Genomic DNA, 25,527 nt, shown 5'->3' with positions numbered 1-25,527 from the left:
CTTTCAATGGGGAGCAAATTATTCATGCAGCTAACGGTATTTTTGTCCTTTTGAAGTTTGCAGTTCCAGTTCCATCAGGGTATGGATATCTACCATTGAAACCAACAATGAAACTCCATTTAACTTCATACGCATCGGCTCATAGGCTGGGCTTGTATTTTAGCTTTGTTTCTGTGATGGCTGTTGGTGTACGGGGGGAGGAAGATGGTGCTCAATATTTCCAGTTGAGGGTGCACAGATCAGTTTTATATTTCTGTTATTAAACATGAGTTGTATCATAAACCATTCCAAATTTTTTTTTTTTTTTTAGAGTTAGTGCATTTTCCCTTTTTGGCATTCTCTTTTTTAGCAGTCTTGTTTGAGATTTACTGAATGGGAGATTTAATGAATGACTGGCTTTGTGTGTGAAGACTTTTCCAAATTTTTTACTAATTCAACTGGTTTTTATGTTAGATAATGTTAAGTTGTATTATGATTGAGCAGTGATTTTTAGATAATTAAGATGGTCATCTGTCATTGTTCTGCATGACCATAGTTCTGTATATAATTTTAATTCTGTTACAAGGAACCTGTTAAAATATTCCTGGTTTTTCTACAGATCAGTAAATCATCTCCCCCACACACTTGAAAGATAAAATGACATCTGAAATTGATTTATGTGGATCTTCTGCTATCTTTTTCAATTGTTATAACCATTAAGTTCTACTGAACTCTCTACAGCTATTTTGACTTTTTATTGTGTTACTGTTATGTCTTTGACGATTTTAAAGGTCTGTCAATATAACAAACATCTCAACATGCAAAACTTAGTATTGGACACACTTAACATGCAGCCAGTTAAAAAACATTCATGCGATGCTAATTTTTTCCTTTCTGCCAAGAATGGAAAAGGGTAGACATATGGAGATCTAAAAATGATTTTTCTCTGCTATTGATTTTGTTCCAAAATCGGTATCTAAGGAGTGACAAAGCCCTGAGTAAAGCAAATCCACAAGTTCCTTTAGGGTTTTACCTACTGTTACTACTGTACGTGTATCTTGATATCATGTAGCTTGTCTTAAGATACTATTGCTATTTGCTAGATAGTGTGATTTATATTTGTTTAGTACAGTCAGTTTTACTAATCTGACATTGATTTTGGATTTCAGGAGATCTTACTGATTTATGAGGTATATTCTGTTCTTCGGGAGAGGAGAAAGCAATGAGACATAGTCCTTTTATGTTGTCTGTCGTAGTTTCAAGGCTGCTTTACACACAGAAAAAGATGATTTTTAATGGTAGAAGTGAAGATTTACTTGATGATTATTCAAACTTTTCAAGGAATTCAGGCTTGCCTGGAAAAACCAGGCAGTAGTTTTATGTTGGTGGATATACTCCCTGTTATCTTGTTACTATGTGGAATACGACCATAACCCACAAGAACTTAAGTAAATGGCAAGAACGTTGTGGAGCCAACAAGCTGTTGCTTGGAAATTGCAAGGAAATTCTGCTTATCTTGTATTCATGATTAGCCTCGTGTGATATGTGTTCCTATTTCACGCAGTATGGCAAGGATATTTCTACATCTGTAAAGCAGCAAGAATACGTCCCCCCCCTTTTACTGTCATGCCCTGATAAATGTAGACTTAATCGATAAATGAGACGATATTTGAAGGATAGGGATCAATCCAGCTTATAGCTTATGATATTAAAGTTGTGACATGCTGGTTTGAAATTATATTAGATCATGGAAAAATAGATCCCAATGTTATTGCTTACTGCTTGGTATGACAAATACTTCAGTGAATAATGTCATGTCTGTTGCAAATTAGTATTTAGACTTGCAAATTTTTGCTCATGTCTCTTGTATTGCTATTTGGAGACCTGCAAGTTCCAGCAAGACTGTGCTTCATGAATAACATGGCAAGGAGGGTATCTCCGATGCCAGAAATATGTTGATGCTTTGATTATTTCTTTTCCACAACTCTTGAATATCAACATGCTATTTTTCAGGGAACTGTAAATTGAATTGATTTTACTTATTTGGCTTTGGAAACATTTCATACCCTTAAAACAAACCAAAACCAAACTGATAGAACTCTAGAATAGTTTCTTTTCTACTGCCCATCAGTGTGTTTTCAGGAGGTAGAAAGCATCCTGGGTTTGCACCTCTACTTTTTGCTTTTGTTGCAGATTGTGGATGACACCCATGTGGGCATGAACAATAAATCATACTTGCGGTAATCACATTATGAGGTTTTTGCACAAAAATGCATTCTAAGGAATATGTTGAATATTGTAAAAGCAGCAGCCTTAAAAATGGTTCCATAGTGTTCTCGAGCTGTTCTCAATCTGCCAAGGAGAAATAGTATTTTTATTTAAAAATATATTTTGCAATGGTCCTGCTGGTGTCATCATCATCTGCACAAATTTCAGCTGACAGTTTGAAATCAAATGGTACCTGAGAGACACTTACATTTGTCCATATGAGGGACAATAATACATGTTCGCAGCTGGATTTTACAATGATTTCTATCTGTCAGAGCATTATTTTCACCACCAGTAACAAACCAGTGCTACAGAGACACTATCTCTGTTCTGCACTTTACCAAATGCCGTCTTTCTAAAACGCTTTTTCTTTTGATAAACCTGTGTTCCAGGCTGAAGTAAACCAGACTAAAATTAGTATATCCTTATTTATGTATTTGTGCAACACCTGCAGCTACTTTACACTACATGGTTTTAAGCTGGCGTGGAGGTATATAACTAGCCTTGTAGCAAAAGATGCATGATTCCAGTTAGTGAATGGGCAAACTGGACAACCAGGGTATCACTCCAATTCTTACAGAACTCTGTTAACTCCATGTTCCATTATGCACATCAATGACACTGAACATATGAATATATTAGTATTTCTATTTTATTTCTTAAATATTTGGTCTTCTATCCCTTTTGTAAGTCTTAGTTTGAGAGATGTATCTGGATTGTGAAGGATAGCTTCATAGCCAGGTAGTCAGTAGAGCATAAAGCCTGGAAACATCTATGATCAGTAATATTATAAATTTTGCACTACATCTTGAATATCCATTGCAAAATGATTATGGGAGTATTGCAGCTTTTTATCTTTTTTTTTTTTAAAGGGAAGATTCTAGCCTTCAATCCTTCATATATATATATTTATATTTTTTTAAAGTAGCATTCCCAAATATACAAATCAGAAAACAAAACAGTATGCTTAAATCTCAATATTTTAAAGCTAGATTATTCGTTTCATAAGTGGGGGGAGGGAGCACATCAGAAGCTATAGTCTGTGCAGCGAGGCGTACAATTTCACCAAAGCCCAAGGAGGAGTTCTGCGTAAGATTGGATCAGCTCCTGCTGGCTGCAGTACGTTTGGTTTCCACTAAAGATTCACTAAGATTTTAGTACATGTAGTATCATATATAAAGTGGGCTGTTGTGGGAGAGAGCAAAGAGTAGAGCAGACTTTGGTGGGACTCACACTGCATGAGTTTCATCAGCAAAATGTACGTGGGCACTTCAGAAGACCTCAAAAGACTATGGGATGTGCACTTTATTGCTGATACCTGCTCTCATTAGCCCTCTTTCCTCAACCTGAATAAACTGAAAGAGGCAGCAATACGGGACAAGAGTATTTTAATAGGCGATTATGCCTCTTGATGGTGGGGTATTTTTTGGGAGAAGGGGGGAGGGAAAGAAAGAGGGAGAGGTACATTAGGAAGAACCAAATTGCAAGAAAAAAGGTCAGGTCGAGCCATTTTGCTTAGCTAGTCCCAGGTACCTCATGTATGCCCTGGGAAAAAGAGGAGAAATTTGGAGCAAATAGTTGGGTTTGGCCCTCTACCAAGATTATTTTTATCTCTAAATTGTTACTGTGGGGTTTTTCTCCTCCAGCTCTTTATTATCTTCCCTCCTAAAGTATTTGAGTGTTTCTTTAGAAACTCGATAATTGATTAGGAAGAGGCAGGAGGGAGATGGCTGCAATCCCAGCACACAGTCATAGCTGATCATTACACTGTTAACAAGAGCACTGAAAGTAATTTTTGTTTTTCACAGGGGTTTACCGAGTACCTTCTCCTAAATGAGTGCAAGACTACCAAATGAAATTTGTCACTAATTAATACTTCCACCTATAAACTTTAGTACATTCCTCTGAAAATTTACACTTGGGTATTTCCATGAGTTTTCTTTAGTTTATCTCACTAATATTTAACATTCAGAAGAAATCAGGTGTGTTTTAGTTGAGCAATAAGCTAAACTATCATCTTTTTATCCTCAAAATTATTATAGGCAGGAAGCAATTTAAAATACTTTCAGCTATTGAAAAAGCACAACAGAGTTGTTAGAAATGCTCTGAGCAATTAAATGTAAAGTTCTAGGGAGGTGATTAAAAGAACAATTTGTCATTTGAAATGGATATGGCTAATGGGTATGTATTTAAATATTGCTTCCTAAAGCAGTTTCTTACTTTCCTGCATACTTCCAGACTACGAACAATTTGATCAGAGCCAGTACAGTTTGAATGACACAGCTAGTCTGAAACAATTAGTTCAGAAATGTGATAAAGAGAAACTAATCCATCATCCTGCACAGCTACAGGGGAAACGAAATTGGGTTTTTATTCAGCACTGGAACCCAAATGTAGAAAAGCATTTTGTTAGACTTTCCCATTAGCATCTGGATTTCCTTGGGAGCACTAAGGAACATTTAACCTGCCAGTTAAGGAGCACTTATTGCAAGGTCATATTTGGTTTGAAACTTAACGCTAGCTAATGGTCAAACCCCACGTGTGACAGGAGGGTGGGGGGGAAAGACAGACAGTGGGCAAGGCCATATTGCTGAGCTGCTTTTCCAGGGGCTGTGCTGCGTGGAAACGTACTTACCATGAGTTCTTCTGTGGTATTAAGAAATAACGCTGCCAGTCTTGAACATCTGTGTTTCCCAAGGATGAGCTTAGAAATGTTTACATTTTAATTACAATGGTGTGCTTTGCTTTTGACACTGCTTTGACAGACTTCGAAAAACTCTACGAATTGTCGAGTATAGAGAAAAACAGACCTTCATTGGGCTATTTTACATCACCGGTGCTTTGTCACTTGTGATGGCTGTGCAAAGGTAACGGACTAGTGTGTGCAGTTACTACTTGGCCAGTCTGTGGTTGTGGTGTGTGGGGGGAGCAGTAGAGAAAAATACAGTCGATGCTGCAACTATATTTAAAGAATTGCACTTTTTTTACATCACACTAGCTCATTTCAAAATGAGAAAACGAGTGGACTCTTAACCATATTCCATTTAAAAATGAAAATTAGGTGCTAGCCTGAAGTAGGAACCTTGTGATTTCAGCTAAAACATTTCAATATTCTCATTAAATGTGTAGATTGAAATTGCAAGGTATTACATAGGTCTCTCACAGTGCTCTCATTGTTTTGGGTTATTCCATACACAGAAGTTGCATCCCTAAGTACCTGCACAGCATGCTGAAAATTGATCTTTTATATTTTATCTACAAAATAATTCACATTTTATGCCAAAACAATTAATGGTATACATTAATTTCAAATCAGAGTGTTTTCCATTATACTCTGGAATAAAATGAGTTTCTCAGGATACATTCTTCACTTTTTGTAGCTGGACTCAGATTCCCATCATGAAATTTACATTTTGTATAAACAAAAATATCTTCAGCCAAAAGAAGAGAGTTATTCTAAAGAGTTTGGGGGGAATTTCAGAAGCATTTATAAATCTCTTGATAAAACTTCCTTCCCCAAGTTGGGAAAATGTTACAACTATTTTAACCGGATACTCATTGTCTCACCTTACTCCTGGTGGCCACAATGCAAGCCCTATTTTAGAGGGTTTTTTTGTAATTATCATTATTTTTATGTAGAAAACATTAACAAAAAGCAAAGTACCAACCTACAGTTTATAGGTAGACTGTACTCTGAAGTGTGACTGCAGCTTTTGTAAACAGCTGAAGACTTTTGCATTATTAGTGGTATAACTACTTGCATGCAAACAATTCAGGATCCCCCTCAGAAATACACAGTCTGAGTTTTGTTTTTGTTTTGTTTTTCCCAGCTGAACATACTTGGGACAGTTTTTCAGTTTCTGGGCATTTAATGTGCTCAAGAACATACCCTGGAATGATGTACAATTTATTTCTAATAAAATTCTAAAGAGTTTTTTCATTGTCAAAATGATACCATTTTTGACAGTGGCATCTAAAGACATTGTAATATCCAGTTTACATTTATGTTAGGGGATCCTGTACTGGAGTACATAAACACCTTGTCTTACACTTACAGTGCCTAAGATTTTTATTTGTAAAACAACCTTTGATGTTTGCCAAAAAAATGAGAAAGATGTGGTTTATTTTATGGCAGAGAGAAAGAATTACTACTTTTTTGGGGTTTTTTTTGGCTAAAGTCCAGGCACCAAGAACAGCCTTGCAGCTGGTTGTGCTGGCTTGCTGAAGAAAGGACAGACTACTCGAGGCGGTGAACTAAGTGGAATAAAGTAGCTAGGGCTTGCCCAAGTAAGAAAAAAATAAAGTAGTTAATGAGAAGTTTGAAGGTAGTGCATGTAAGATAAAATGCATTATAGCCCCTGGGGGCGCTCCCATCCACAAGTACAGTCACCTAAACCCTAGCAGTGTCATCCTGTAAGGATTAAGCTGCAGTGAACTAAGGACAGTTTACGTCTAGGTTAAGGGTGTCCTCTGGGAGTTTAATGCACTTTTACCTCAGGCAGATTAATTTCCTACTCTTAAATAATTTGTTTGCACTTTCCTAGGGGTTCCTGTGCAGACAGGCGTACAGAGCTGTCCTCAGCAGTGTGGGCAAATTGACATTTCTGTGTGTGACTGTCCTACAAAACCATACCTGAGATTGCTTCGTGTCTGTGCTGTGAGACCTTACTCCTTCCTGAGTGATGCTCATCCACAAAGCGAGAGGCTTTTCTCCATTTTCTGGCATTTCATCAGAGTTTGAGCTGGAACTGGGCCAAATGATGAACTAATTGGTTTCTTCCTTAATTATGGAATCTGTCATTATCCTCTCAAAATCAGTGTTACTTTTCCAGTACTTTTAACTCTAAGGTGGATAATTCAAAATAGCTGGTTGTTACATATTTCTGTGTCTTTAATTGCAGTTTCTGTCATTGCTAAATTTTGTCTGATTACTTTCTCGCAAACAGTTTTTTAAAAGCCGTATACCATCCTGCGGGTTAGGCAGAGTGCCAGTTGAAGACAGAAAATACTAGGATATTTCAGCTTCCCGTTGTATCTCTATTACAGAATATTGTAAAATTGGAATAGGAGAACTGTATGAAATAATACAGATTTGGGTATCAATGGTTGACATGAAGCTTCTTTTCTTTAAAAAATAAACCATAAAACCTCTAACTATTGTTCAGTCAGCTTGATGCACTCAAAATCAAGTATTTTCATTTCTTTTCAGGATTATTTATGGAAACATCCGCTTCACTAATTGACATCCAGTCAGTTTTGAACATAAGTTTAAATCTGTTTCAGAACAACATTGTTCACATCATTTGCTTTTGGCTATTTTAGAAATCTCATTTAGGTGAATTATGGGGCTAATGGATACATATTAAGCAGATGTGTAGGAGTGCTGGTCCAGAGCAAAAGGAGCAAGAGTTGACCTTCAGAATTTGTGCATTTAGTGGATAAAATAAACTTTATGAATTGTCCTTCTCCGTTCTGTCAGAGGTCTGTATGCCTTCCCAGCCCCCCCCCCCAAACTTTTGCTTTGCCAACTTCCTGAATTCACTTACAGTTTTGGATTTCCACAACTACTGTTGTCTCTTAAATCCCGTTTACAAGAAATGAAATTGCCCTGGGTTCCATTCAGTGGTCTCCCACTGATGTGCTGCAGCCTCTCTTAGAGGAAATGTGTAGTATAATTAAAAGCAATCTTTTCAAAAGCATGTATGTTAGCTTAAGGTCTAACTTTGAACCCAGTTAAAAACTACTAAATGTGTGGGGCTTACCCCCTTATGTTCCTTGCAACATTAATTTTTTTCTTACGTAGAAAGTGAAGATATGTTTTTTTAAGGCTCAGAGATGGCAGGAAATGACCACAGTAGACCTCAAAGGCCATGCTGATTTAATTGTTGAATTTTGTAAAAATTTATGTTTAAAAATGACAGGCAATGTTATAAGCAATTTTTAATTGAACACTTAGGTGCACAAAGCGCCTGGAACAGTATGAGCATGCTGAGTGTGTTGTGGCTTGTAGCCTGCACAGTAAATAATAATCAAATAATGCAAAATAAAGAGAAGAAGCCAACCACAATGTAGTAAACAAATAAAAATTGAGTAATAACTGTAATTTCTAATACCTTATCCATGTATGGTCGCCAAATGAGGAAAAAATGCATTGGAAAGCAAAGGCTTGGATCTCTGAGGAAGCCCAGGAGAGACATATTACTTCCATTTATAACAGAAAATCAACTGAAAACTTGTAATTGACAGAAAGGGAGTGAGTTTGTCCCTTGAGGTGCCCTAGGATCAGCAACAGGCAAATGGTGTAAACATAATAAATCACAGAACAAGTTGTTTAATATGAATTTTTTTGGAAAATAAGAATACAGTTTTATAAAGTACAATAAATATAAAATGAGGTATGGCTGTGGGGCACTGGTGAAGAAACACCCTGCTCCTTTTTAAGAGAGTCAATGAAAATATATGTTGAATGGGAAATTAGGTTTCCAGGAGTGCTTATTCATAGGCTGTTGAAGGATCCAATTAAACTGGAATACACTTTGCGTGGCTTTCATAATCATAATGACTGATTTCAATATGTTTACTCTTGACTTAACCCAATATAATAGGAACGAAATCAAGCTGCTTATTTTCCTGCTGTGTATCCAGATCTGTCTGTCCCCTTTGAATGTTTTGAATAATGTCTTTTTCTTTCTATTTCTGCCTCCCCCCCCTTTTCTTAGACTGAAATAATATTTTGAGCTAAGGAAAGTAGCTCAATAAATATCAGAACCAATAAAGCCTGGCTTCCCACACTTTTGTGTCCTGTGGATGTCTGAGTTTGATGTAGAGCTGAAAATGTAAATTTTTATTTTTCTTACAGTTCCTGAATTCATACCTAATTTGGTCTACAGCCTTTCCCTCAGCCTTATGGTCACTCTCTTCATCCAGCTGCTCTGTAGAAATGGAATTATGCTGCATTTTCTGGTCTTTCCCATTTAGCAAGACCATATAATCTTTGCTCTCAAAGAGGTTGTAGTCCCCTTCAAACTCTTCAGGTGTACTCTTTCTGTTTTTCCTTTTTTTAAAATTATTTTTTATTTTATTTTTTCTATTTGAAGTGGCTGATAGATACTGAATAGTGCCAGACCACAGAGAGAACGGTGCACAGATGCCACCTCCCTGCTGCGCAGTGCTTCCTCAACAAGCCCTCTCCATTCAACACCAAACCATTGACGCCTACATCTTCATATTTGTGTTGTAAGATGGAGAATAGCTCTACAGAGTATTTTTTTATTGACTGTATAAACATTCTTTGGCTTGTGTATGAGACTCCTGTGGCACATCTCAAAAGCCTTACTGAAGTCAAGCTAGATCATAGGGTTTTACTTCCCACTGCACTAACTACCCTATCTTTTCTTGGCAAATCCTTGTTGGCCTTCCTTATCATAAATTAATTACACCTCTCATGTTGTGTAGCAAGGAACTTTTAGTGAATGAAAGCCATTGTTTCACCTGACGAGACAAGCTGCTGGTCCAGAAGGGTAGATGGCTGTTTTCAACAATAAATATTTCTAAATACGACGGAAGTTTGACTCTTGAGAAAAGTCTGAACTGTTAATTGTTCATACACACCACTCCTGCAAAATTATGTTAATGGAAGGAGTTTAAATATTGATGGAAGAAAATTAAATGCAATTATGATAAGCCATTTCATTTGATGCCCTTTTTACATTAGCCAGTCCATAAATATTTTAATAATTTCATTTATTGAATGTTTTTTCATCTGCACAATCTTACCTTGTCTTAAATTGTCCTGTTGGCTTAGTGCTTTCCTGGGTGCATATTCATACTTAACTGTGAGGGTTATGAAGATGCCTACTCTCTATTTCATGACTGCATCTAAATTTATGCACTTTCAAATTAAACCTGTACAAAAAGGGATGATCTCCATTTTGTGGGGGCAGTGCGAATGCTACAAGATATTTTAACATGAAGGCAGGTCAATCAAGCTATAATCGTCTCTAATTAGCACTTGCAGAAGCTGTAATCTTTTTATAAACTTTCAGCTGAGCGGCATTTGGGTGAAAAATTGTTTCTTGCCTGGAAAACTATTAAAAATTAATTTCCTTTGATTCTGTAGGATATGAATGAGACAAGCACATGGCCTTGCACAGGAAGGGGCTTTTGCCAATTAAAATTGGACACACAGAGCTCAGACTGGTGTTCAGGGGAAAAAAAAAAATTAATGCAGTTTTTGCCAAATCTCTTAGTTTATCTTTTGAAGTATGGTTTTCCTTTCAAATGACCATAGTGAATGGTAGTGAGGGCTGCTTTGCCATATCATACGGAGATTTTTTTAAATGGAATTTTTATGGTTTTTTGTATGAAAAAAAAATAGTTTTGCTATGTGGTAAGCCCTACTGTGAATTTATGCTTCTTTTGACATTCCTTTCACTTGCATACTTCTGTGCTGTTTCTATCTGATAAATATCTGGCTGCATTGTTAAGTAGCTACTGAATGAATAAAGTTTCCATTTTAGCAAAATTTGATCTCATTTTTTCTGTCTGCTCTTACTTCAGTGCATATTAATTCTTTAAAAAAAAAAAAGAGTCGATAAAAAAAAAATCAGCCTTGTGTAAAACACTTTGAATTCCTTTCACCTTTTTCTTCCGCTGGAGGAGATATGGCTTTGGTGAAAAAATGGTTTGTTTTGCCTTTTTTTGGTTTTGCTAGTTTCTGATACTTTTCTAAAATTTATTTTTCTCAGTCATTGGCTCTCTGGTCCTGTTTGTTACATAATACAGTATTGTATATAATACAATATTGTAAAATACAGTAATAAAATAAACTGATCTTTGAAGAAAAAGATGTGAAAAACCCTACCAACATCTTTACTTCTTTTTTCTTACCAACTAGAATTGTCATTTGCTTGGATCTTCAATGAATATCCATCATTTGTACAAGAGGACAGTCGGCGATTCGTGTCTCAAGAGACCGGTCACCTCTACATAGCCAAAGTCGAGCCGTCGGATGTAGGAAATTACACCTGCGTCGTAACCAGCACTGCGACCAACAGCCAAGTTCTTGGGTCGCCAACTCCGCTAGTGCTGCGCACGGATGGTATGACTTCCCTTCTACACCATGAATAAATAACACGTGCAGTCATCAGTGAACGTTCTTGCCTCTTACAGTGTAACCTTTCATGCATTTTCAGGATATTGGTTGCTTTGTAAGAAGATAAACTGTTCTGTGTTGCATGCTTCTCTTCCTCTCCTAAGTCTGACAGCGATTTCACTGGCAGGTCCCTATGCTTCTCTTTATAAATAGAGCGCGAGAGAAATAAACTTGATTTTGAATTTAATGTGATGTAATGCTAAAGAGAAAAAAGGCTTTAAAAATTAAAAATTACCTTTTTCGATTGTCTCATATAGGTGTGATGGGAGAATATGAACCCAAAATAGAAGTTCAGTTTCCTGAGACACTTCCTGCAGCTAAAGGCTCAACTGTGAAGCTAGAATGCTTTGCACTAGGAAAGTAAGTTTTTGACTTCACCCATACTGAAAGTTGAAGCACTTTAGGGTTCATCTGCACAAGAGATGTGGAGTTCTGGCAGTCGTTTGGCGGTGTTTTCTAAAGACCCTATTTTGATCATCACAATTACTGCCTTGGAATAAGAGGGCAAAGGGTCTTGGAGTAATTTTTGATGTTGTTTAGAATTAAAATGTATATGTTGGCAACACAGGAATTTACATTTCATTTCAAATTATCTTGAATAAGATCAGTGCAGTTTTGCATATATCCTTTGACCTAGCTCTGCTTTCTCTGTGTAGAAGGAAATGTTGTTGAAGTCTGTGAGAATTTTGTCTGAATTTTACTGTTAAATGTACTTGATGCTTTCAATTGTTCTTCCTTTATAGCTGAAATAAAAATTATAATGCATTCCTCTTCCGAATGATATTTCACACACAATTGATATCTTTCTCTTTCACAGGTGATCTGAGAATGCATTTATGTTTCTGTAAATGTATTTACTTACCACTTTGCAGTTTATTTGCAGACAGCTTTGTCAGGTGTTCATAATTTTAAGCGCCAGATTGATAACTTAATCACATGCTATTGCTTTGGTTCCCCAGATAGGTGAGTGGAAGTTTTAAAATCGGAGAATGAATGGCTGTTGTAGGATGGGAATTTCAAAAGACTTGCCTTGATTCTCGTTCCATGGAAGTCACTGGTAAATCTCACCTGTCTTCAGGGGAGGCCAGTGCTGATTTACAAGAAATTTTACAATCATTGGACATTCACACAGATATTAATGAAAAGTTTGGTACCACAAATCATAGTGTATGAAACAGAACGGTACATGCAAATCAGTTGTCATAATGTCTGACCATCTATCATATACAGTATGAATACCACTTCTAACACAAGCTTTTAGTCACTTCTGAGTTTTATTGTATATTAGTTTAAGTTTCTAATTTTGACAATCAAATACTTTAACCAAAGCTGTTTAAAATCCCATTATTTTCTTTTTAGCCCTGTCCCTCAGATTAACTGGAGGAGAACTGATGGTCTGCCATTTCCAAGTAAAATAAAGCTGAGGAAATCCAATGGCATGATTGAAATACCTAATTTCCAACAGGAGGATGCAGGACTATATGAATGTATTACTGAAAACTCAAGAGGAAAAAACATTGCAAGAGGACGTCTCACTTACTATGGTAGGAAACTTTCTTTCTCCTTCTCTCCCACCCTTTTTTCTACATGAAGTACAAACCACTCTAGGGTACTTTCGGGTTTATGGTTTCTGCAGTACCATCAAGCATTTGTGCTTAAAAATCTGTGGCATCTTAACTACTCGCAGAGAATGAGAACTTCTGCACCACGTTTTTGCATAACACTTGTAATAAATGTCCAGGCTCAAAAGGGTTGCTAAGAGTAGTGTAGAAAGTGCTTGTGCTTATTTTTCTATGATGGAAAGACTTTTTTTTTAAACACTTCTTATTGGCCCATTGGTGAAACCTTAGATTTTCAGGCAATTGGATTTATTTGGGGGATCATTTAGACCTCACATTTACAGGAAATACAAATTTTATCTTGCTTTAGGAGAAGATTACTGATGGATATTGTCAATCCTTTGCTTTCAAAACAGCCAATTTTATTTTAAAATGAGTAAATAAATGAGAGAATATAATCCAGCATAGGAAATGAAATAATACGGAATTTAATAGTTGGAAACAGTGTGAGTCTCTTGTGCATTTAAGGCTATAGAGTGAAATGAATATCGGCAAAGCACATTGGTGGTGTTTTAAAGCTGGAGTGATTTGCAAAAAAGTGGTAATTGACAATTTTTGTTAGTTGGATCTCGGCAAATATAATTTTCTTTAGGTAAATGGCAATTTAAAGAGCGTTTCAGACTGTGCTTTGGAACGCTATTCCTCACGTAGGAATATTTGAGCAAAGATGGTTTTTTTCCTAAGGTTGTATAAAAAAGCATAGAGCATAGCTACTGTGCAACTTTGAGCAAATGTTCTTTCCGTTTACTACTTCTGTATGGGAAGCTGCTGTTTACTAGAATACACAGAGTGCTGCAATGTAGATTTTTGTCAATGAAGATTTTAATTTAAGATACAACAGATTTTATAAGGAGGAAGGAAAAGAGACTTCTTCCCCCTACCAGCTTCCAAAATAACAGTTACACTGAATCAATGCCCCGTCGGTGGAAATGCTCAAGGTTAGGTTGGACGGGGCGCTTTGAGCAACCTGAATTTTGCATATACTAGTTGTAATTACGACTTTTTGAGAAATCCTATGAATAACATAGGGCAAAAGATCTAAGATGCTTCGTCTGTCAGCGTCATCTGTCATTCTAAACTTGGCACTATGCATTTGGTTTTGTAAAGTGGCTTTTATTCGCTACTTGAAAGTTTCAAACAAGTTGTGGTTTGTACATCAGTTTGGCTCAGTATTCCTACTCCAGTTTTAAATCAGGGCAGTTGTAAGACACGTCAATGTAAACTACATACAAAATAGAGTAGACTTGTTCATTAGTCCTTGTAATGTAATTACGACAGTAGGCAATCTTGAGATACTTGACCTGCTTCCCAGGTTTTGTTTTGCTCATTAAAGGACACAGAGCTGAAATAAAGGATGTTGCTAATCAATAAAAGCAAGCAAGTCGCAGTTTTGTGACAAGTAAATCAGTGTGAACATTTTCATTACAAATCCAGAAAGGGATTTGAACCCTCAGATGGAGTTCATATTCCAGTATAAATGTCTGCCCATATTAGATTCATCCCTAATATGGATGTTTATCCTAAAAAGAATAATGAGACCTGTAATGGCATTAATGGCACTCCAATTATTTCATTTCATTTGTTCTGCTTAATGAAACCCATTCTGCAGAATTAGATTTAAGTAATCTTTCTTATTTTGTTACTTGCTTTGTTGTGGCAAATAGAATGCCAACAAGTCTGCGTTCAGGATAGGATCATTTTAATACTTTTTGATAATTTGAAGGATTTTAATTCTGTTTGTAGATTAATAATGTTCATGGAGATAATATCTTCTGATGGCTTGCCACTGCGCCTGGTATCAAAGCTCAGAAATCTGTCTGGTAAAGAAATCAAACCATATGCCACTCAGTCTTCCAATAAAAGATCAATATTGAAGGAAGTTGTTGTAAAAGCAGATGAGGATTTGGGGGAAATTAATGCAATATACTGAAGACTTAGAATAAAAAACATCCATCTGCCAGAAAGTACCAATGCTGGCAAAGATGACTCAAATCTATGTGGTAATGTTAGTGGATGTTGGCTGCTGTTAAAACATTTTATTGGTAGAAGTGTAAGACGTGTCAGCTAATCATACATAGAAAAATATACGCATTACAAATGGACAAATTCCTTTTCATTTCAGCAGTGAAAACATTTATTTTTCTCTCCTCAAAAGAACAAAGCACGTTTCTGGCTTAACCAAGAAAGAGGATAAGAAGAATTGGGATTAACATTTTCCAAGTTGTCTTAGTGAAATAATGTGAAAAATAAATCTCTTCAGGGACAAAAAATAGACAAAAATTTTGCGTTTCATTGAAAATAGAAGATTTTCCTTTCTTTGCAGATCTTAAAGATTCTTTATAAATGAAACATAAAGCTAGTCCTAAACAAAAGCTTGAAACATTTCATTGCTCTGCTATGAAGCAAAACACTCTTATTCTCCTGATTTGTTTTATGAGCTGAAACTGTAAAATTTGAGTTCTGAAAACTGGGTTTTTCAGTGCGTAAATGGTTTGATTAAAAAAAAATTCAGTTCTGTTTGCTGTGCTATCCTGCCTCTTCCAATAATGAATTATAGTCTTGAAACCATAAAGCACTTGAACATAGGCTCAACTTCAATTGTATCCATAGTCATTTTCTCAAGAATGTTTACAAATTTGGTTTAGAAATTCTGTGCACATCTGTAACTCTCTTTATGAAAAGCAAAATGAGTCTGTTTTTTCTAATTTCATTGTGGGTTTTAAATAAAAGTCTCAACCCATAGTTGAGTCGATAATTAAAATAGATACTCTAAAACAGATATTTGGGGTTCTTTCATAACATTACTAACAGACTATTAATCTTCCTTTTTTCTCATGAAGGATTTTATCAAGAAAAGCCCAACATCAAATGTTCAGTTTTTTGTCCTTTGTACAGCTCCAGCATTTGTTTAATGCCAGTTTTCTCCTCAGGGGAGGTTGGAATGTGCTAAAAATAGGAGATTATCTAACTTTGATTTAATATAAAACCTGAATATATAAATAATTTGCTTTCACTTTATTAGTATATTCGTTTGTCATCGTTATTAGCCCTTTCCATAAAGAGATAATAAAAGAAGAAAGATTCAATGGAGATGTTTCATGGCATGGAAAAAATGAGAAGAGATGAAACAATTACGTTTTTGTATTTTAAGATGCAATTAAACATGTAACATGGTAGAGATATGTAAAGCAATTAATTTAAAGTATAATTGAAGAAAATATATTCTTAATTAGCACATGCTGATTTAATGGGACTCGTGCTTGACAGTACCAAGGTAAAATGTTTAACAGGGAGAAAAAATTCTGCTGCTGTTTTCCTTTTGCTCTGCAGTGGTGGTCTGTGATAGCGAAGGCGAACCCCCCAGTAATACATAGACTCTACATAATTTTTTAGTATATCAAAAAATACTTGTGTATTTTGTTAATTACTTTGGTAATAATGTGCCACCAGAATTATACTGAAACTACATTATTCATGTATGTGGAAGAGCCTCACTGTTTAAAGCTTTTGTCTGATAGCCTGACTCTATTTTGTTCATGGAGATGCCTTCAAAACATTAACTACAAAACTATAAATGACTAAATGATATCAAGGAGTTGCTGAGTTTGATCAACCTAGGGTTTAATTGTCGATGCTGTCTAGTATTTTAATTGCCTTGCTACAGAGACAGATTATTCATCTTCTTTACATCCAAACTTTCCCCAACGATGTAGCAATTACCTGTTGCTTGAAAGCATTTTTATTTTTGAATGGAAGTCAAATAATGGACATCTTCAGGGATGTGTTAGATGCTTCCAGTTGTTTTATCAGAAAAAAGTTATTCATGCTTAAAGTCACTTGGGGTTTTGAGATAAAATAAGGTTCATCACTGCTGTAGGCATCAGTATGAGTGTCATAGCCTGACTTTCAGATATACTACGTAGAAAAATGAAGGTTACATTTTCTGGTTGGTTTTTTTCCAGTACACTTCATAGCTGCTTTCTCTTGAACTATGGAAAGTTCCTTTTGACTCTGATTTATCGCCCAACTGCTGAGCTATCCAAAGGTATTTTCAAAGGAGATTTCCAGCCCAGCTTTCAGACTGCAAATTTCAAAGTAAAGATACGTGTATAAGCAGACTGCATCTTATGCCCAAGCCCCAATTAGGGACCGTTACGGAAGAGCTTCCCATAGTCTTCAGCCTCCAAGCAGAGGCATGGCAGACCTCAGTACTCTCTGGGAGAGCACAGTGTCTAGACAGAAGTCACGGGCCTGAAGCTCTGCCTTTCCTTCATGCTCTGCCATTCCTATGGCTTACCGAATTAGAAGGAGATTTTTATTGGAGTCTCCTTCTCTGAAGGAAATTGGATATAAAAATTCCTGTTGACGTGCATCGTGCATGGTACCCCGTGAATTATTTAGAAATTAGATCTCACCACAGCTTCTGAAGTGTCAACTTCTTCAACCATTGCTTCCAAGAGCTTCGTTGCAGTCACTCATTGCAGTTGGTCTTCATTTGCATCAAACCGCAGAACAGTCATCACAAAATGGTTCTTGCTTTCCTTATGGCCTACAGGGGTGTCGTACAGTGTAATGAAGCAACAGTTGTTTTCTGCAGGAAGACTTGCCTGGACTAATTAGCTGGAAGAAAAGTGTGATCGTAGCCACAAAAAAAAGATGACCGAGTCTTCTCACTGGAATTAATTTTATAAAGTTACAGACTTGTATCACTTCTTGCCTGTGGGATCATGAGTATTGCAAGGAATGTTTTAGGAAAAACAACTGAACCAAAATAGAGTCTGGTCCTTCTCCAAGTGACTGACCATGAGGCTGACAGCTAACCTTCTTTAGGACATCAGTTACCTGCAAGTATTTTGTCCTAAGGGAACTTTATATGAATCTTTCATGAAGATTCCACAACAAGTTCCTAAGAATTCTTAGGATTACCTCATAATATGGATTCCTGTCACAGTCTCAAACCCTGCACTACAAACTCCATTAAAATTCCAACCACTCAACTTCCAGGACATCATCTTTTTTTCATCTCAGTGAAAATATGTTGCCTGCTTGCCTATTCCTTGCATAAGGAGGAAGGAGTGGTGTCTTCTCAGGAAGAGCTAAGCTACACACCAAGCCAATGCAGTAGCTCCATGAGAGAATGAGGCTTTGTTACCAAGTCAATAGGCTTCCTTCAGGAACGCAGATGTGGCAGTGGTGGTGGAACCAGATGTTCTAAGCAGGTAATATTTGCCTAACGGTGACTAGACCTCAAGAGGAATAAAGCTGTATATTTAGAATCATTTAGGTACAGTCAGGCAGAGCTCAATAAAAAGGGCAGTGCTGGGCTCGGAAAGTCACGCTTATCTTTTGAGAGGGTATGTAGATCTGTTGATACATGACCTTGTGTCTGCATTTTTCTCAGCTGCTGCAATGTGGACATCTTTACCTTAGCTAAGATTCAGAGTATTCAGTGGAATATTCCCAGCTGGAATTGCCCCTGTTAGCTGCCTTTTCAGTTTTGAACTGGTTAGTTGAACTGTTCTTTTTCAAAGAGTTTCTAATACTTCTACACCCTTTTTAAAAGACACTGAGATGTGGTAGATTGAAAAGGGTATTTCTGCTGAATTCCTTCATCAGTAATTTGAAGAGAAAAAGAGCCTTCCTCAAGAAAATCACTAAAGTTTACATCAGCCCTCTCTTACGAATGAACAAGCACCATAAATTTCTCACATTGTGGCTTAGGGAGCTCTGTTCTGTTCTTTTCTGTTTTGAGTGGTTGTCTTGCTCCCACGCTTTCCAAAACAACCCAGTTTATCATATCTACTGTGGAGACTTGGGAAGCCATCCTATGGAGACTGTCTGACATGAAGAGTCCTAAAATGAAGACTTACAGTGTAGACAATGTTTTTCTTATTAATGGAATTGAATTCAAGATCTTGAACTTGAAAATAGACTATATTTAACCTACTTCAAGTGGAGATATACAGCAGATGTGAAATACTGCACATGTATGGATCCATCAATAATTCAAGCACTTGCTTGTTGCATAAATATTTAGGTATGCAAAGTGCAGGAAGGACGCCGACATGGAGTCCTGAGCTTTCATCCCCTTGACACATGTGGGGCAAATATGTCAAATGACAATGTGAGATAAAGCAACGGCTCCTTCTTGAACTGTAGTGTTGTAACATTAACTTTCAAGATTTAACCAAAATTAGTATCAGTAAGATAGCACATTTGTCTGACACAAAGATCAGGTTATCCTGTCTTTTAGAGCTGAACTTGATAAAGAGAATGCAAAAAATACATCATCCCCAAATCAGTGAAAAGCATTAATCCTCATGGGGTGTAAGGGATGTGCAGAACAAAAGATATAATAGCAGGTTTCACCATCAGCAAATATTGGTTGAATTCCAAAACCTCCTAAGTTAATATCTTAATGAGTACATTTTAGCAAGTTCTCTGTGAGGAGTTAATCCTATGTATGTATACATAAGTCATAAATAGTATTAATCCTTGTTATCATGAAAGTATGGTACTTACATGATCATGTTGAGATCTTATCGCTGTATTGCAGAATATATGATGGAGAGAAAATTTGCATGCTAGAAAAGAATGAATCTTCTTTAATGAAATGAATACCAACCCTCATCCTAATGTTGGTCTGCTGGTCTTGTGCCTATGGCAATGGAACAGCTTCAGCTGTGCTGCAGACTTCCCTTGTGGCCATAGGCGAGTCATTAATTTCCCTGGTCTGAATTAATCGCTGGTATAACTCCATTGTGGTAGGAAGTTCAGCGGGAATTAATCTGACCTTCTGTGCTTCCAAAACTCATCTATTAAATAGTAATATTTTCCTGTATCACCAGGGACTTTTTTTTTTTTCCAGTTGTTTGATACGAGAGTGTTAGGAGGGTTTCCTAAATTATCAATTTAGGAAAATCTTTAAGGTAATCAAATCGACTCCACAAAATTCTTTCGCTCTTAGCTATATATTTGCAACCAAGTTTCATCCTGCTTTTTACCTGTTTTCTCCATATGCAATGTCCAGAATTTATCTTTTCTTGGAGAAATAGCATATATTGAAATTATAAACTTTCTAGTAAATTGAATAAATTCAAAGAAAATTCACACGAATTAGCTATAAAACAGTGTTGTGCTGTTGTGTGAAATAGCACTAAAGGAATAAACTACTGTTGTCTTTTATGCAGTGATGTTTATTTGGCGAGTGAGCTTTTTTTTTTACCCTATGAAAGCTGTAACAAATGTTTTAAACTCTTATCTTTACAGTTTTAACTGTATTTTAGGTAATTCTGAAGGATGTATGGTATTAATGCATCAAAATTTTGTTCAAAAATTAGTGATTTTTATGGACTTTCTTAAGGCCATATTCTGGTTTGCATCACCCAAATGCTGTGCTAAGAGCTTTTATAAACAGTCTCATATATCCGTGTATTCATCCAGTTAAGTACTGACTAGCATTAGGAAACAATTCAAATGGTGTTTAGAACTAAGGCTGACATACCATTACATTTTTTTTAGGACTTAAAGGATTCTCCTGTATTAATTTCATGATTTAGCTACATCAATTATTTAATTCGAGGCTCACCACTAATTTCTTTATCTTACATTTACCTCAATTTCAAAGTTGTGTTCTTTAATCATTAGTGATTTTAATATTGGTTTCACTAGTTCAGCTTTAGTGATCTGTAATCTCAATTTTCTTTCGGTTTACTGCTTGTAATAAAAACGTATAAAAGGAAGAGTGGGTAATTTCTTTCATTAGGTGACTTGAAGCAGAACCAGTGAGAATCTCTGGTGGTACAAACCAGTCCACGCAGAAAACTGATGAGTGCCGTGCAAATTAACCCTTTGATTCTCATATGGAACAATAACTTGTTAGGGTCTTTGTTGTTGATGTGTACTTCATCTGCAGCAAAACCTCACTGGATCCAGACGATAAAAGATACTGAAGTTGCTGTAGAGGACACCTTATACTGGGATTGCAGAGCAAGTGGGAAGCCCAAACCATCGTATAGGTGGCTGAAGAATGGAGACCAACTATCAATAGAGGTAACGTTCTGTATTGAAAAACATGATGCTATGTAAAATTAAAAATACTTCGTATAAGTATGACAATTCACAAAAGTCTGTGTAATTAGTCAAGAGAAATATTTGATACTGGTTTTCATATGTTTGTCAAGAGCATCCAGATGGAAGCTTCAAAAGCTGCAATACCAGAAACACAAAGACAAATTATGTTGTACAAAGATACCCAGCTAAAACATTTAAAAGCAATGATGGAACCATAGAAATAAGTATGTAAGGAAAGACTGGAGAAGGAAGTTTAATTAAAGTTATACATTAAGAACCATAAATGAGGGATAGAGAACTTAAATGATTTTGTTATACTTGCTATTGGCTTTTCATTAAAGGTGATAAGAAAACATACGCAAACTTCTTGACAAAAAAAGACAAAAATCCTAAAAATCCATAGGTCACCATTACTTGATGCAAAGAATGAAATATGAACAGTAATGTAACATAGGCATTTGCTTTAATACAATTGTTAAAGTAAATTAATGGAAAGTAATGCGTTTGGTGACCGGGAAAAGAGTTTGTACTTAGAAGGTGAGATACTTGGTCTCCCAGATCAGAAACACGGAAAAGCGTTTGATACCCATATTGATTTTAATTCTCACTGCTTCAATAAGAAAATTGCCCAGTTCAGGTAATCGGGGATATGAACTATGGGCACTATCCCATTGCAGGAAGACATTTTGCCCTTGGCCAATGAGTTGTGCTCAGTGTTGGTACCCACAGTTGAAGAAGCAGGGGGGTTGGACTAGGTGACCTTTAAAGGTCCCTTCTAACCCAGACCGTTCTATGATTCTAAGAAAGAGCGGCTGCTCGAGTGAACTCAGTGGATGGCTATGAAAAATGATCTAAGCACTGAAAAACATTTCTCACCATTCAGAGTGCTATAGTTATATGCTCACTAAAAGGAATGGTAGTGTTTTGTGGACTGGTTAAGTGAGGGAGTACAAAATGTCATCTCAGTGATTTAAGAGCATTGTTACCATATCACACAATGTCACTAAGGTAATGCACTTTTTTATCTTGGTAAGTACAAAAATACCTTCTCTCATTCAATCTTCCCATTTCTCCGCTTTTGAGCATTGGTGTCCTACCTTTTGGCATGGTGTCAGGGCATAAGCATGACTTACTCTGGAAATATTTAAGGACTGTAAACTATAGGACTAACTCTTTGAAAGCCAGCGCTGAGGAGACATCAGAAGAGGAGTTATCGCTGTATCATTATCAGTTGTCTTCAGCTCCTTTACTGCAATAATCTTTCTTCATATTGGGTCTCCTCCACAAAGATCTCCCGCTTCCCTTCTCCAGAAACAAATCTTTTGTTAGGAAGAGTAAAAAGAGCAGCTGGGGATGCTAGAGAGAGGATCAAGACATGGAGACTCAGGCTTGTTGCTCTTTGGGACTGCTTTTGTCCTTTGTCTAACTGGCTGAGCACCTTGCATTGAACTGGGAGGGGACCTGTCAAGGAAGGAGCTGAGCTGAGCTGTCCTGGCTGCCCATAGATAGCCGGAGTCACCCTGCAGTGGGGCCAACTGTAAGTACATGCCCTTAAGAAAAGGCAGAGAGTGACCACCATTGCATTAGGCCTGGTGAGCCACGTCCAGATAAAAAAAAAAAAAAACCTACAGAAAATGTTTTTGAGCAAATAGTTTGTTCTTTTATTCGTGATTGTTTCTCTGGTTTTCCCAAAAGGAGCCTTTGGTTTTGTCTTGGTCACTGGTTCCTTTTCTCACCAGTTCCCACCACTCTATCCTCAAATTAGTTACTTCTTACCATAATTCATAGAGGTTTCCAAGAATAAGCAAGGTGAGAAGATCCCTATACCTCAGTAGCTTTGTTGGCTCTAAGGGCACTTAAATATGCGTCTTCTGTTTAATGACTGTTGGAATTTTTTCTGCATAGTATTACGGAGAGCTCATTAGCAAATGGCATGTGTGAAATCTCTAAATAATATGAAATGCCAGTGCCATCTGTATAGTTTGGATACTCTGGTCTGTCGTGAGGAGGCTAGTATGATTTTGTCCGTATTTCTGGGGAAATACAAGGGTATGTGAGATTGCAAAGCCTCTGTGAAACTGAGCAAGTTTGAAGAATTGATCTCATACACTGTGTTGCCAAGTCTCCATATTTGATGACTGTTGCCATACCATGATGCGGTCACGTCACTTATTTTAGAACTGTTCTCATGATTATGCTGTTACATTTACCCCATTTATTGTATTTATGCTGTCCTATTTATATTTCTTACTTGTTTTAAATTTTTCACAGGAAATATATCATCAATAAAGATATTTTTTTTAATATTCAGGGAAGGATCCAAATTGAAAATGGTGCACTTACAATATCAAATCTAAATCTGACAGATTCTGGCAGATACCAATGCATAGCTGAAAATAAACATGGTGTCATCTATTCGAGTGCAGAGCTCAGGGTTGTAGGTAAGATTTTCCTTTTTCACTAAAACACAAACCTCATTCTCCCTCTCCACGCACCCTCCACCTGCCTCGTATTTCACCTTGTCATGATCTCAAATTTAACTCACTCATGCTGTCACTGAAACAAACATTTTTGTCGACCTAGTATCTTTTTATCTGCAGTGTCGAGGAGTTGACTCATCTGCTTCCAGAGGATTTGCAGTCCAATCATTCATTGCTTTAAAACAGAACACAGCTAAATTATTCATTAGGGGAAGAGCAGAGATGGGGGCTTGGACAGAGGCCTGAAGATTAAAACTGCTCACGTGGTCTGGAGGCAGCACTGGCTCAGCACACCAGTCAGCTGCGCTCGCCTTCTGCACCGCGGCTCCAGTGCTCCCAGGGGAGCCATGTCATTTAAAAGCAATAGGCTGCTCTTGTGTGCAGCATCTTTCTTGATCGAGGGTACAAGGGGTTGTCATTCAGTCATTCAAACGGTGTGTGCTTGAGTCTAAAATAGTGACAACTGTTTGTTTGAGGGAAACACTGAACTTGTGACTGCCTTATGCACTCATAGGCTTGTGTGATTCCTACCTCCAACGTAGACCTATTTCAAAACTAAGCCTGTAAGAGCGGTGTGTTTTGGGGACATGAGTTATTTCCTTTCTGTTGTTAAGATTGCAGTCAGTCAGCAGACGGCTCCTGCAGCCTTGGTCTCCTAAAATACTGAATTTCCTTTCGAAGTTCATTGTTAGTATAGGTAGAAGCCATGTGCCTTTTCTTAACTGTTAGTTAATGCAAACTATATCCATTAAGAATGAACTGTGCTGTAATTCTCTGTTATCTAACATATCTGATCTGACATGCATTCTCACACAAAACTAGAAGCCAACCAGTACCTTGAGTTTTAATGAGACTGCTGGTGTTGAATGCCCTCCCTGGACTTAGACAAGTCATGTACGCTCACATTCAGCAAAGCATAAAGTTAGGCATGTTCTTAACACTCATTGGGTTCGGTGAGCTTCAGCTCAGATGAAGTCGGCGTGATTTTCTGTGCATGCTTCGTTAGGTGACGTACTCTGCAGAACTGAGACCTTTGCTTTTGTACCAGTATAAGGAGGAGAAATGCATAATTGTCCAGTAGAAGATCTGGTTGAATTAACTAATTTTGATTATGTTTGGAAGCTGAGAAGTGTCATGTAAGTGCTAAATAGTATCATTAATATAATTAAAGGTGCTTTATTTCACTGTTACTATCCCTTCTGTTTTAGCTTCTGCTCCAGATTTTTCCAAGAATCCAATGAAGAAACTGATCCAGGTTCAAATAGGCAGTACAGTTACTTTTGAATGCAAACCCAAAGCTTCCCCTAAGGCCAAGTGCTCCTGGAAGAAGGGAGGTGAGCAGCTACACGAAAATGAAAGGTATCAAGTTATATTGGTTTATTTGTTTTAATCTTACAAAAAGCCTGTTTATGTCTTTTTATGCAATAGTGTCATCTGTAGATCCAAATAGTTATAAAGACTCTCTGAAGTCTATCTAGCTGGGGACGTTATTTGGTTGTTTTTTAATTGTTAGTGTACCTAAGCACTGAGAGTATGTGCATACTGCTTTCTTTAAGGTCAAGGGCCAGATTTTATTTTCAGTTCAGTGTAGAGGTTGGCCTGATTTAGAGAGAACCAGGTACTGATAGAAGACTGGAAATACAACGCTTATAAAACAGTACTTAAAGCCTTCAACAAAATACTCTGAAAATCCTGGCAGGGAGGCAGCCATGGTGATAATGTGGCTGAGAGGAAAAAAAGGAGATTAAAAAAAAAAAATTCCAGTTGGCAAAAGTTAGTAATTGGTAGGTCCAGAATAGCACTCTTACCGTTCTAATATTTTGATTTTTACCATTCTAGTACTGTGTTTGTTTATACGGGAAAGTTATTACAAAGGTGGCTCAAAATTGTAGGTGTCACACACACACACGCCCACCACACGCCCACCACACACACCCCCACACCCCCACACACC

The 25,527-nt window shown here is 37.0% G+C and overlaps 1 protein-coding gene across 1 annotated transcript in view; it reads left to right on the top strand.

The window, feature by feature from the left end:
• LOC104071985 (contactin-3-like) overlaps positions 1–25,389 on the top strand; it is a 29,061-nt gene extending 3,672 nt beyond the window's left edge. The window contains exons 3-9 of the mRNA XM_009578138.1: positions 11,144–11,347; positions 11,659–11,761; positions 12,761–12,945; positions 20,936–21,072; positions 23,405–23,534; positions 24,782–24,932; positions 25,368–25,389. Of these exons, the coding sequence (XP_009576433.1) occupies positions 11,144–11,347; positions 11,659–11,761; positions 12,761–12,945; positions 20,936–21,072; positions 23,405–23,534; positions 24,782–24,932; positions 25,368–25,389 (932 nt within the window). The remainder of the gene's footprint in view (positions 1–11,143; positions 11,348–11,658; positions 11,762–12,760; positions 12,946–20,935; positions 21,073–23,404; positions 23,535–24,781; positions 24,933–25,367) is intronic.
• The last annotated feature ends 138 nt before the right edge of the window (positions 25,390–25,527 follow it).

This window comes from Fulmarus glacialis, unplaced genomic scaffold (genome assembly GCF_000690835.1).
Source record: "Fulmarus glacialis isolate BGI_N327 unplaced genomic scaffold, ASM69083v1 scaffold47825, whole genome shotgun sequence".
In the NCBI taxonomy this organism is placed as follows: domain Eukaryota; kingdom Metazoa; phylum Chordata; class Aves; order Procellariiformes; family Procellariidae; genus Fulmarus; species Fulmarus glacialis.
The sequence above is the reverse complement of the archived record's forward strand: the minus strand, read 5'-3'. Positions and strand labels throughout refer to the sequence as shown.